General features: G+C 33.4%; 1 protein-coding gene across 4 annotated transcripts in view; it reads left to right on the top strand.

The window, feature by feature from the left end:
- Window positions 1–13,588, top strand: part of YES1 (YES proto-oncogene 1, Src family tyrosine kinase) — a 73,210-nt gene extending 59,622 nt beyond the window's left edge. For all 4 annotated transcript variants that reach the window (XM_028523734.2, XM_028523735.2, XM_036009247.1 and 1 more), the window contains 4 exons: window positions 5,835–5,911; window positions 6,716–6,869; window positions 9,633–9,764; window positions 10,787–13,588. In XM_028523734.2, the coding sequence (XP_028379535.1) occupies window positions 5,835–5,911; window positions 6,716–6,869; window positions 9,633–9,764; window positions 10,787–10,995 (572 nt within the window). In that variant the 3' untranslated portion in view covers window positions 10,996–13,588. The remainder of the gene's footprint in view (window positions 1–5,834; window positions 5,912–6,715; window positions 6,870–9,632; window positions 9,765–10,786) is intronic.
- Window positions 13,589–13,824: the final 236 nt, after the last annotated feature.

Below are 13,824 nucleotides of genomic sequence, written 5' to 3'. Positions count from 1 at the left end.
AAACCTGACATTTTGTTTAATGGAACAGTTGGTGATCAGCTCCAGTTATTCCAAAGGATATTACAAAGTTTAAAAGGAAAATAAGCAAGCTGAATTTATTTTGAAATTAAATAGTCCTTTATTCCACTTGACTAAAGGAAATGGAATAGCTAGGAAGTAAAAGAGAAAGTCTTTGTAAAGTTGAATTAAAATAATGCAATTAGATTTATATTTTTGGTACTAAAGCAAAGAAATCAGGTAAAGTTAATTTTTATGACATTTTAATATAAACATAATCTTCATGCTCAGGGCTCCTAGAAACTTTGTTTTTTACTATTGTCAACTGAAATGGCTTCATTACCCTGGACCCCAAGGGTGGGATCTTTAGTTACAGGATTAGTTAGGACCAGGGTAAAGGTATGCAGAATTGTTGCTCTTCTCTCTTTTTCCCCTTTGCTGAGGTGCTGTAGAAGAGGAACCAGTCACAAAATACAACAATAGGTTCTCTTGTTACCCTCTTAAATTTCAGCTACATTTTTTCCTCTTAATAAGTCACTCATCCATAGCTTGACACTGATCGTGTTATCTTTTTCCAGTAGTCCATCTTGGCCAGCTGCATAGTTCCATCTAGTGGTGATAGGTTCAACTACCAGCTTCCCATTTGCCATAGGAAATGTTCCCCCTAAAAGGGACAGAGGAACCAAAAGGTTAAAAGAACTGACATAGCCTACTAATTGATAGCCAAAACATACCTAAGTCCCCAAAGTACAAGGCACTTTTTTGGAAGGAAAATCCTACAAACCACTGCCAAATATCCCATTTAAGAGTGCATTAGATGAACTGGAAAAGGAAGAAAAGAGACAACAAAGAAGTTTAAATGAATATATTGATAGCATAACCATATAATGGAGGTAAAGCTAATGGTCCATTAGCTTTGTATATTGATTTCAAGAGTTATCTTATTGGGGATAGCATGGTAGAAGTCTGTATTGTCAGGTTGCTGGGTTAGGATTATTTCTAGATGGGAGATTCAGGATGTAAGATTGCAAATGTCCCTTCTAGGTTTTAAAACTCTCATCCCCATTATGCTATTCAGGTGCTTAGCAGTTGGCCATCCAACTCATTGCTTTAAGTGTGTCCCCATAAATCCACTTTTTTGGCCAGATGGGTCTTCTTGTTGCTTCTTGTTTTCACCAATTTATTTATGTTATTTCCTTTACCTGGAATTTGATTCTCTATTTCTTGACCAGTCCGTCAACTATACTTCCTTCAGGCTGTACTTAAGTCAGGTGTTAGAAGCCTTCTACTAATCTGTCAATGTGTCATGATCATTATATCCTCTGAAATCTTTGTAGCCAACTATTCTACAAATTACTAACAGCCAAAATGTGAATGCTTCATATATATGACACTTCGTTATTTATTATATCAAAGAAATACAGATACCCAAATAACTAGATTAAATTTAAAAACACCTCAACTTGTGAAGAGTTGATTTTTAGTATAAAAGTAAGTTTATTATAAACAAACAAAGCTACAGGCTGAAGTATAATAAATTTCAGTAAGTATAATAGAAATTGAGGAAGAGATCACATGCTGGAATAAATTGAGAAAAAATAGTACAAAAGACAAGTCTTAAACTGCCCTTTAAGGTTATGAAGGATATGGATGTGTAAAGGGAAGAGCTAAGAGGACTAAGGAAATGGGAAACAACCATAGCTAGTAGAAAGACTAGTAGTAGAAGTAGTAGAAGAAACTAGTTGGAAATAAGGCTTAGAGGGCTTTTAATGAGACAAGCTTAAGGATTACTTTGAATCAATTTCACTATTATTTATTGATTCACTGCCAGGCTCCTGAATGAGCTTCACAGGGTACATGAACTTCCTCTGAAGTTGTGTGTCAATTTTTGCATATTTATGTGTGCTTTCTGGAAGGAGTTCATAGTTTTCATCAGATTTTCAAATAACTTATGAACCAAAAAAAGTTAAGGACCACTGATAAGATCCAAAATGTTGTATGATAAGTGGATATAAGAAACATTTGAAGAGGGGTGGGTGGTTTTTGTGATTGGGTAAAGATTGGAAAAGAACTATCAAAATGATACAATTTCTAATCCTGGATTTCTTTTTAAAATATATGTCAAATGTAGAAAACTTCCTTTCTAAGATTTTATTTATTATTTTTTAAGGAGAGGGAAGGAGGGCCAAAGGAAAGGGAGAGAAACATCGTTATAGGTGGGGGAGATAAATCACTTGGTTGCCTCTCACATGCCCCCAGCCAGGGACCTGGCCCACAACCCAGGCATGTACCCTGACTAGGATTTGAACCAGTGATTTTTTGGTTCGCAGGCCAGCACTCAGTCCACTGAGCCACACCAACCAGGGTGATTCCTGGATTTCTATGCTCTGTATCTTTTGCATTATTTTAGCACTTATCTATTGTTACACCAAATGATGTTCCACTTAGCATATTGATCAAAGAATTGTATTTTCTGCTTTTTTCTATATACTGTTCATTACCATGTATTTATATGACATCAGTCTGTCCTGCAGGCTAAGAAAAAGAAGCATCACTTCTTTTGTTTAAGGATAGTTCCTTTACTGCATCCTTGATGTTTCTTGATCCTTAACTTATTTTAAAAAACAAAGCTCTCCCTTTATCTCCAACATCTGCTTTTCACCTACTGTCTACTCTTTTGCTTCCCTTCACAGCCAAGATTTTTTATAGAACAGACAGTACTCCCAGTCTCCTCCTCTTAACCAGCCATTTACTCTTTTTAAAGCTATTCTAGATTATTTAATGTCAACAGTTTTCATAGTATTTTTTAAAAATTATATAAAGAATAGTATTTTTTTCAAACATATAAAGAATACTATAAAACACCCAGGTTCCTACCATCCATATTTAATGAATGTCTACAATTTTTTATATTTTCTTCAGATCTTCTAAGGAAACATCACATTAATGATCTAATTGAATCCTTGTTTTTAACCCTCCTTGAGACCTATTCTCCTTTTAGCCCTTCTTTTTAGCCCCTTTGGACACATTTCCCTTCAAAGGTAGCCCCATTTTTAAAGTTGGTGCTTACCTTTCCCATCTCTGTTATCCATGTTGATATACGGGGTTGGCCAAAATGTCTGTAGGGTTTTCCCCATAAAATAAAATACATTTTTCATTTTCACCAATAACTTTATTAATTTTGAATATGTTGGCTATTTCCAGTGTGGTATAACCTTGATTGTTTTCGATTAATGTCTCAATTTGATCCCTATCAACTTCCCCTGGCCTACCTGACCGTGGAGCATCGTCCAGTGAGAAATCTCCAACATGAAACTTTGCAAACCACTTAACACGTTTGATCAATCACAGCACTGTACAAATCTTTTTTGTGTGTTTCAGTTGCACGTCTACCTTTCTTGAAATAATAAAACATAACAGGCCGAAAATGTTGCATATTTTCTTCCATCTTTAATATTAAAATGGCTACACAAAAAATTCACTAATTATGATGTTATTTTTTAAATGTACACTGATATGACAGCTGTCACAATACAATCTAACAAAATTGTTTCAAACGAAGTTAAAGACAACTAAGCACTACTAGAACCATATTATGGAAAAGAACAAATGAGCTTTTTGGCCAACTCAATACTTTCACTAATATATTTACCTACTGGACAATTTTATAATGTTTTAACTTACATCACTGCAGCTTTATTTTTATTCAGCATATGTTCTTGAGATTGATTCATGTGGATAAGGGAAAATCCAGTTCATATATTTGTAACTGTTGTGTAGGATTCTATATGAATATACCATTGTTTATTCATTCCTTTCCCGGTGAACATTAATTAGGCTGCTTTTAGTTTGTCACTAGTATATACAGTGCTACAGGAAATATCCTTGTACTTGCCTCCTTTTGCACATATGCCAAAGCCTGTAGTGCATTGGATGACAACAATAGCATTAATGTCACCTGGAAACTTGTTAGAAACGCCATCTTCACTTTCCTACCCCCTATGTCATAGTCCATTGATTGCTGTCCATCCCACTTACTAAATCTCTCTAATAACTTTTTCCTTCTTGCCATTTCCACTTTCATTAGATTTTAACATAATAATCTATGCTAGACTGTTGTAGGAAATACAAACTTAATCCTTTTATACACTTTGGCCTAATTTCATTCTTCATATTACTGTTGGAGTTACTGCTTTTTCAACATAAATCTGATCTTATTTCTTCTCAGCATAAAATTTCATACAAAAAGGATAAAGTCTATTTATGCTTTGCCTTCTCTGTTTGACTCGTTCCTTTTGCGGCCTCATTTCCATCTTTGGGCCCTCTATTCTTGCATACGTAGGATTGTTTCAGTTTCCTGAACTTACTCTGCTATTTAATGCATTACAGACTTTGTACTTGTTATTCCTAGTTGTAGTTCCCTGTTTATCCCCATTTTTCCATTAAGATGCCTTTTCTCTGTGAAGCCTTTTCTGATTTGTCCATAGAATTAACTATATCCATTGTGTCTCCACTATAGTATTTACAGTAACTTTTATAATATCTACTGAGCACTATTATTTGCATATGTTATAGATATATATACTATATGTTCATACTAGATCAAATCTTTTCAAGGGCAGGGACCATGACTTACCTCTGTACCCTTTTACAGTGCTTCACATGTAGTAGATCCTCAGTAAATATTTGAATGGGCAGATAAATGGACAAACACAGTAACATGTTCTCTTTGTTTTATTTTACTTTCATTTTGAAATACTTCTAAAATGAAAGTATTAATATAATATAATAATATATTATAAATATATTATTTATAAAGAAATAATATAAAGAATTCGTGTATATATTTCAGCCAGATTTGTCCATTGTTAACTGGATATGTTGTCCATATATAAAATATAAGGGTTTTCTTCTGAAACATTTAAGAGTACATTGCAGACATTAAGCTCCTTTTACCTCTAAATATATCAGTATTTGTTTCCTACAGACAAGAACAGCATTTCACATAACTACAGTATAATGATCAAATTCAGGAACTGGAACATGGATACAATTTTTTTATCTAATACTAGTCCATTTTCTGATTTTACCAGTCATCCCAGTGATGTCCCTAATTATTAGCAATATTTTCCTCATCCAGTATCCTATCCATGGTCAGGGATTTCTTTCTGTTGTAATATGGTCTACGTTAATCTGGAGAAGTCCCTCAGCCTTTCTTGTCTTTCATAATAGTTATTTTTTAAGACAATAGTACCGTTGTTTTATAAAATGTGTCTTCATTGGGCTTATCTGATATTTTCTCCTGATTCAAGTGAGGTACATGGTAAATTTGTAACCGGTAATAGAGGAATAGCAACTGGACATTTCCTTTCTAGTCTTTTTCTCTGTTATTATTCATAGTACTTTGCTGTGCCATGAAATCTTCTGCTAAAACTGAGTGGAGTTAGCTGGATTAACACTTCCATGTCAACTCAATCACCTAGATTTAGTTTTAAGTAACCCAAGATATTCATAGTTGTCTGAACTCTTGATTCAGATTATCTTAAAAATATGTAAGAATCTAATACTACCTTTTGAATCAAAATTAGAACTGTTGATCAAAGTGAGGAATGAATGAATACCTCTAATCTGGTAAGATTATCACATTTCCCCTTTTTTTTTAATATTATCCAGAAAAGTTCATAAAATTTTCAGTTTAGGGACCTCTTCTGGAATCTTGAAGATAGTTATTCAGAAATTCCAAAGCTGTAAAAAAATATTAAATGAAAAGCTGAAGTTTTATATCATGATGTGATTTATTTGCTTATTTTCCATGAATGTTTTGCTGTCTCTTACAGGGAGCTTACTAGATTTCCTGAAGGAGGGAGATGGAAAGTATTTGAAGCTCCCACAATTGGTTGATATGGCTGCTCAGGTACTTGTATATCTATATACATGTGTCATCAGTTTGAATTGAAATGTTCATTCAAAATGAAAAGTAATTTTAGTAGAATACTACTGTTTATATAATGAAATCATGGAATTTTCAAGTTGGAAGAGACAGATAATCCAGTCTGATCTCCTTGTTATAGATAATGTAGTATCTGAAGAGTAGAGGTATCTGACATTCAGGTAACATTAGTATTAGAACCAGGTATGTGACTACCATTACACTGCTGTCCTGAGTCATATGGCCTTTCAGAAACATACTGCATCCACAAACATAAAGTCTATTTGTATTTATATTTTAACAGATAAATTTTAAGATAGTGAATGATTGCTGTTCCAAAGGAAATAGTAGTTTTGGAAATCTAAAGTATATGATGAAATATAGAGAAATTTTATACTAAGAAACTGTATGTGTAAGACTTAGCATATGGCAAGCCTAGTCCATACTCCTGAGTTCGAGGCTCATAGACACTTTATAGTAGAGGCTGGCAAACTGTTTTTGTAAAACTCCAGAATTTAGGCTTTATGGACTACATACATCTCTGCTGTTTCTCCTCCCCTTCTTCCTTGTCTCCTGTCCTCTTCCTCTTTTTCCCCTTCCCTCTCATTCACCTTCCCTATCTTCCTCAATTATAGTGTTTTCTATTTTCTTCTTATTATCTGCTAGATTATGCCCTGTAACCATTATCTCCTTTAGAGATATATGATTTTTCAGTGATCTTCTCAACATAAACCAAAATTGTTTTATCTTTCCTTCCCTTTATATATGTATGTCTTGTTTTTCCCCAAGATTGCTGACGGTATGGCATATATTGAAAGAATGAACTATATTCACCGAGATCTTCGAGCTGCTAATATTCTTGTAGGAGAAAATCTTGTGTGCAAAATAGCAGATTTTGGTTTAGCAAGGTTAATTGAAGACAATGAATATACAGCAAGACAAGGTAAAATTATTATATTTTTAACAGGATTTATTGGGATGACATTGGTTAATAAAATTATATAGGTTTCAAGGATACAGTTCTGTAATACCTCATCTGTGTATTGTATTGTGTGTTCACCACCCCAGGTCACGTTTCCTAAAATTACTATTATTGAAAAAAGTTTTTTCCCTCTGACCGCTTGGTAGGAGCTGCCCTGGTCCCCCTCCATTGTGGGAACAATGAAGCCTGATGTGTCCAGTAATAATTTTTAGACTCCCCAGAAAACATGTGGAATTCTTCAACCTCATGCTTCATTTTTTAATATTTAGGGAAACATTTTGGGGATGGCAGACTACTGCCAACCACCATCTATAGTTCCCAAGTTTAACCCAAATAATGTCTTGGTAATGCATCTTCTTCCCAGCTCTGTACTCATTGTAGAACCAATTGCCATCAAGCATCTCAGTGTTCGGGCAGTTATGGTAGATGGCTGCCAGCCAGACTAAAATTATTTTTTAATAAATGCTTGTAACCTAACGTTCAATAGATTTTCTTAGTTACTATTCTTTTGAACATACAGGGTTTTACAGAATAAGAATAGCTCTAGATTCCTCAGGCACGTCAAACATTGGTTTTAATTATGAGATTATATACAGTAAATGATACCACGGCTTTCTGGTGGTTATTTCCCTGAGGAAGAACTTGACTGGGTATTCTTGCATTGTAAGTATAGCTCCCTTTACACTGTCTTTACACTTGTTTTTATACTCTTTTGGCATGCCAACAAATAAACATTTTAAAATTCCTTTTGTAACAACCTCGAACTCATCCAGATTTTACTATACCAAGGACCAGAAAAGGTCTATTTGAAGCTAATATATTAAATAACATATAATTTTAAAAAGGCTTTGGAAACCACTTCTATGACAGATTTACAGTAAGTATATAACATTGTGATGAAAAGCATTAGAAAATGAACACTGTAAAAGGATGAAGGAAGGAAACTTGTGGAAGTTAACATAAGTCGATTGTGTCTGCTTCTCTAAACTCTCATTCAGTACAACACTTAATGAACACACATATAATAATATGCATATGGAAAGAATATGGATTTTTTAATTCCAATTCCATCTCTCGCTAGCCCAGAGATTTCAAACAAGTTATTAAACTTTTTTGACTAAGCCTCAGTCTCCTCACTTACAAAGATTGGATGGTAATGTTTACATTTCAAAATTGTCGTGAAGCTTTAATGAAGTAATAGATGTATAGTGCCTGGCATTATCTAACATAGCAGATGCTCAGTAAATACTAGAGCTTACATTTTAGTGGGGAAGGTAGACCTATATATAAATAAATATGAAGCAAGTATTCAATAATTTAATGTGAAAAGACTATATGGAAAACACTTTAGGAAAGCAGAGAGAACCATAAAGACATCACAGAGGGGATGGCTTGAGAGCAGAGCCTCGCAGAGATTAAGTAAAGTAAGGTCCAGTGCCCATCACCACAGAGGTTATCCATCCTGCATGAAACCTTCAGTGATATTTCATACCTACAACAAAAGATGCCTTGTCATTCATGATAATTTCAGAATAAAGGACATACCTATAAATTAACAATTTTAGCTTTTTTGAATTGATATATAATCTTCTCTTTCATCAAACTGTGACTTTCTGTCATTGACTATATTGGTACACAAACTATAGGGAACTATTGTCTTAAACCATAGATTCTCAACCAGTGATTTTTGCCCCATAGGGAACATTTGGCAGTGTCACTATCTTGAGACATTTTGGGGTTGTAACAGCTAGGAAGCTGCTACTGGCATCTAGTGGGTAGAAGCCAGGCATACTGCTAAACACCCTACAATGTAGAAGCTAGGCCCCACCAAAGAATTATCCAGCCCAAAATGCCAGTAGTCCCAGTTTGAGAAACTCTGCCTTCAGCACAGTGCTTGCTTTTCAGCCTCCATACCTCTGTGCCAGTCCTTCCAGCTAGAGTATCTTCCTGTTCCTCTGTAATTTTTACCTATAAAATTCTAACCATTCTTTAAAGTTTAACTTAGTTGCCCCCTTTCTAATTAAAACTTTTGTGATTGTGCTAGTGAAAATTGATCTTCTGTTTGACATCTAAAGAACTGTGTTACAGCACTATATACATACATACAGAAATAACCTGAAGTATGTAAGACTCCTAATGTCACCACTGTAAGTATAAAAGCTGCACAAAGTCTGTTTTTCTTTCCCATAACAATTATCATAATGCCTTGTACATAAAAAGCATACAATAAAAGTTTGAGTAAATTAATATAGGCTTCTAAAAATGACAGTACAATAAAATTTTCTAGAGAAATACCATAAAATTAAAAAGAGGCTGTGGTTAAAAACCAATAGATAGTAGAACCCAACAGAATATGCCCTCTTCAACCAATGGTTAGCTATAAATACTAGGTGATGGACTTACTTAAAAGTTAGAGGTCCTATAATATGTTTTTGACTGCTTCTTATTGGAGTTTCTACATCCGTTTTCTAGAATAGTATTTGTACCTACCAACAGTACTCCTTTTATGTCATTGAATATCTTATCAGGAAGAAATGTAACATTTTAATATCAATTTTAAATGTTAAAAATGTTTCCTATTTATCTTGTGCTTTTGAAGAATTTAACACTGATGACACATACAATGAGAATATTGCCAGGAAATTAGCCCTCCTTATGCCATATTTATACAAATAGATTTTTAAAAACAATTTACTTAAGCAGAATTGTCAATACTTTTTTTAGGTGCAAAATTTCCAATCAAATGGACAGCTCCTGAGGCCGCACTGTATGGTCGATTCACAATAAAGTCTGATGTATGGTCATTTGGAATTCTACAGACAGAACTGGTAACAAAGGGCAGGGTGCCATATCCAGGTAAGCCTGCATTTTATTAGCACTTGGTTATCCCATTAGTGACTTTAACTGGAATTTATTAGGATCAGAAATATAAGGCAGAAGGCCATTTTTCCTCTCTGTCTTTTTTCTTCCCTCCCTTCCTCTCTTTGTTTTGGCATTGGATGGACAGCAAACTGATATGGCAAGCATGAGGTATGCCCTGCATTCAGCTAAGCTTTCTCCCTTAGGGCATTTTCCAAAAGGACTGTACCTCTACTCTTCTCTCAGATAATAAATATATCTTCAGTATTCTGGGTCATCTTTCCCACACCCACAACCCCCTCTTCCAGGCCCTATCTTATAAGTTGTGATAACACAGGGTGAGCTGTAAATGAGGAAGGGGGGATTACAAAGGAATACAATAAAGGAACTTTGTAATAACTGGAAGAAGGTCAAATAGATGATACTAGATAAAGTGTTTCAGGAAAGTAACTTGATATAAAGTCACAGTAAGTATATTTGACAAAACCAGGACTATACCTCTTTCTTCTGAATTCCCATCTGGAAGTCCTTTCAGACACTATCTTGCCACTGTTCCTCATTAGCCCAAGTTTGGTAATGAATAACTGTTAATATCAGAACTTTGAAGGAGCACCCTAAATTTTCATTAATCAAACGGGATTGGCTTTTGAAGGCCTTTGGTGTTGAAAGTAAGGTTTTAGGTGGAATGAAAAAAAAATTAGACATTCTGAAACAGTCCAGCATTTTCTAAGCTTTTCTTGGTATACTTTGACATTGAAAATTTATTTCTTTGTTAAAATAATCATTTCACTAAGTAAACTTAATATACTTTGAATCAGTTTGTGCTTAGGGGATTTGTTCTGTTCTTTTTTTTCCTAGTTTTATTGAGAAATGACATACATCACTGTATAAATTTAAGGCATATGGAATGATGGTTTGAACTACATATATTATGGAATGATTACCATAGTAGGTTCATCGTATGCTAGTGGTGTTTGCCATCATTGTTTTTTAATGCTTAATTTTTTTTTATGTGTTAGGTATGGTAAACCGTGAAGTACTGGAACAAGTGGAACGAGGATATAGGATGCCTTGTCCTCAGGGCTGCCCAGAATCCCTACATGAATTAATGAATCTTTGTTGGAAGAAGGACCCTGATGAAAGACCAACATTTGAATATATCCAGTCCTTCTTGGAAGACTACTTCACTGCTACAGAGCCACAGTACCAACCAGGAGAAAATTTATAATCCAAGTAGCCTAATATTTTATATGCACAAATCTGCCAAAATGTAAAGGACTTGTGTGGACTTCCTCACTTACGTACAGGAATCAAAAGAAGAATCTCCTCTTCACTCTGCATGTTTTTAATGGTAAACTGGAATTCCAGATATGGTTGCACAAAACCACTTTTTTGTTCTTGTTCCAAGTGTTAAACTCTAAAGTACCAATGATGAATTTTCCAACTTATTTCAGGGTCCAGAGAAAGTATAGCTAAGATATCGATGATAGCATGACAATGAAGAGCAACAAGGCTACTGTTCATGAGTCACCTCCTTTATTTTATTACCCATACTCAGAATTGTTAATAGAAAATTGTTTATAGACAAAACTTGGGAAGAATGAAGTTATACCATAAGGAAATCTAAAATCAAGGAATTTCATGGGACCAAATGATTCCATTCCATTTTAAAATTTTTCTTGCATTCATTCTTCTCAAAAGTTTTTTCTAAGTTGAAGTTAATATGCAGTTTTAATATATGCCTCCCTTTCATGGAAATGAGCGAGATTTTTAGAAGAAAAAAGGAATATAAACAACACCTAAAAGCTTGATTAAAGGTTAGCTAACAGCAGTGGGATTTGAAAGTAAAATGCACTATGTTAATACTCAAACTCATGTAACTGGAAGGTAGAACTTTTACACTTTATTTTCTGAAAAGCTCAGTTTAGAATAATGAAGGTAATTAGAAAGCAAGTTAATCTTGTATAAGTGTGCATTGATTTTTTTAAAAAAGGCAATATATAATTGAAATTATACTATCCAGTCCAAGGAGAAATCTTTTAATCTTTAGAATAGCATGGAAAAAAATAAGTCCCAACATTTAAATAGGTATTGTGAGATACTGCTAAATATGTATTTATGGTGATGGGTGCCACAAATGTAAAATATCACTAGATCAGGGACTTGAATGCACTTTGCTCTTATTGCATATAGACTAACAGAGAGGAAAATGTATTTAAAAGAAACATGAGAAAAGAAAAATGTGAAAGTTTTACAGATAGAGGAGATGGAATATTATGTTTAATGTTGATTTATGGAGTGACAAAATGGCTTTGCTGGCACTCAAAGCTTCTCACTTATCTATTTTTTGAAATTTTAAGAAATATAAGGTATAATTATAAGACTAATCTAACCATAAACACTAAGTGACTGGTACAGCCTCAAAATAACTAAGTTAAGGCTTCCCACTAATTTCAGTGATACAGCTTTTATGCAAAATATTTTTTAAAATCCAGTTTTCAAATTTGTGTTTGAATTTGCATTCACTTTTTAAATATACTTAATGGTATTGCATTTTTTTCTCTTTTAGAATTAGTTGATTTGTAGAGGAAAGCTTATTCAGAATAATAAGAGTGGTGAAAAGGGGGGACATTTTTGCCCATTTAAAATTACACAAGTAAAACATATAGAATAAGACTGATTTTTATGACTAACAGAAATTCCAAAATATGAATTTGCATAGCAGGATTACTAGCTTAAGGATCTAGCGAAGGAACTGAATCTGACGAAAGTCTGGTATTTATGTTTTAAAGTACTCTTTTATAGTCACACTCTACATAAAACAATACGTTCGGTCTCCATATTTTAGGAATATAATTTTTAACTACCATCACTTACCTGATCATTAAATTTAACATCCTGTGCTATGGTATCTGTGTTGAAATTCAGACCATTTTAAAATATGACAGTTGAACTTTATGAAAATTGGCAACAGTTCTGGTACTAAAAATTGTGGTGGTTTCTTATGTTTACGTAACCTGCTTGGTATTGAATCCCTCTCCAAGAGGAGCATCCTATGAAAACTGCCCTTAATGTCTGCATCCCGTGACATCAGATTTTTAAAGGGCTTCATGTGAACTATGGTTTAATTTTTCTAGCATTAAAAAAGTATAACAAAATTATATGTTTGTGTACTAATTAATTCTGTTCAGAAAAAATAAGCAGGGAAAAGTTGTATTCATTAGGTTTTTATTAGGTTTTAACTGAAAGGAGCTGTTCCTCATAATATCAGTTGTATAGTAAGGAAATAACACTAACTCAATGTGTATTCGGTTTAAATGGTTATGTATTTTTAAATTGCCAAGAAAAATAAACAGCTTTGTACATTTGAAGATTTTTTCCAACACCTTTTCATCTTCAATATCTTAATGTGGAACCTGACCCTTAACAAAAGAAAAAAAAAAGTTGGTAAAACAATCTTTTAGCACACTTTTTTAAATGAATAATGGTAGCCTAAAACTTAATATTTTTATAAAGTATTATAATACTGTTTTGTGGATAATTGAAATAAAAATTCTCATTGAATGTACCCATTTATCTGTTTTGCCACTATTCATACTTTCTCATCAGATTTTTTTGATAGGTATTTAAAACAAAGTATATACTAAGTTTTTTTTTCCATTAGAAAAAGAAGTGTTCTGTTATAACTATTGAGCAGAATTTATTCAATTCTTTATTAAGTTCAGAACATTACTGAGCTCATTCTATGTGGTTAGTTTTCCATGTCAGGTGAGTGACTTTTTTTTTTTTTTAAGTTAAACCAGCAACTACAGGTAATGTACAGAGAAACTTAAGCGATTTAAGCTATTCATAGAGAATCTGTGTCGAAGGATATAAATTAGAAAAACAACTTTTGATCATAAGGAATTAAATTTTTTAAAAATGAAAACACATGAGCCTTATTTCTGTGTGTGTTTTAATTTCTATATGTATAATGAAAATAAAGTTATACTAAATTATGAATGGGCAATAAAAAGCATTTGTTATTTTCAATAAGGTGTTAATTAGTATTAGCCTT

Source organism: Phyllostomus discolor, chromosome 9 (genome assembly GCF_004126475.2).
Source record: "Phyllostomus discolor isolate MPI-MPIP mPhyDis1 chromosome 9, mPhyDis1.pri.v3, whole genome shotgun sequence".
Classification (NCBI taxonomy): Eukaryota; Metazoa; Chordata; class Mammalia; order Chiroptera; family Phyllostomidae; genus Phyllostomus; species Phyllostomus discolor.
Note: the sequence above shows the minus strand (reverse complement) of the source record. Positions and strands in the feature narration are given on the sequence as shown.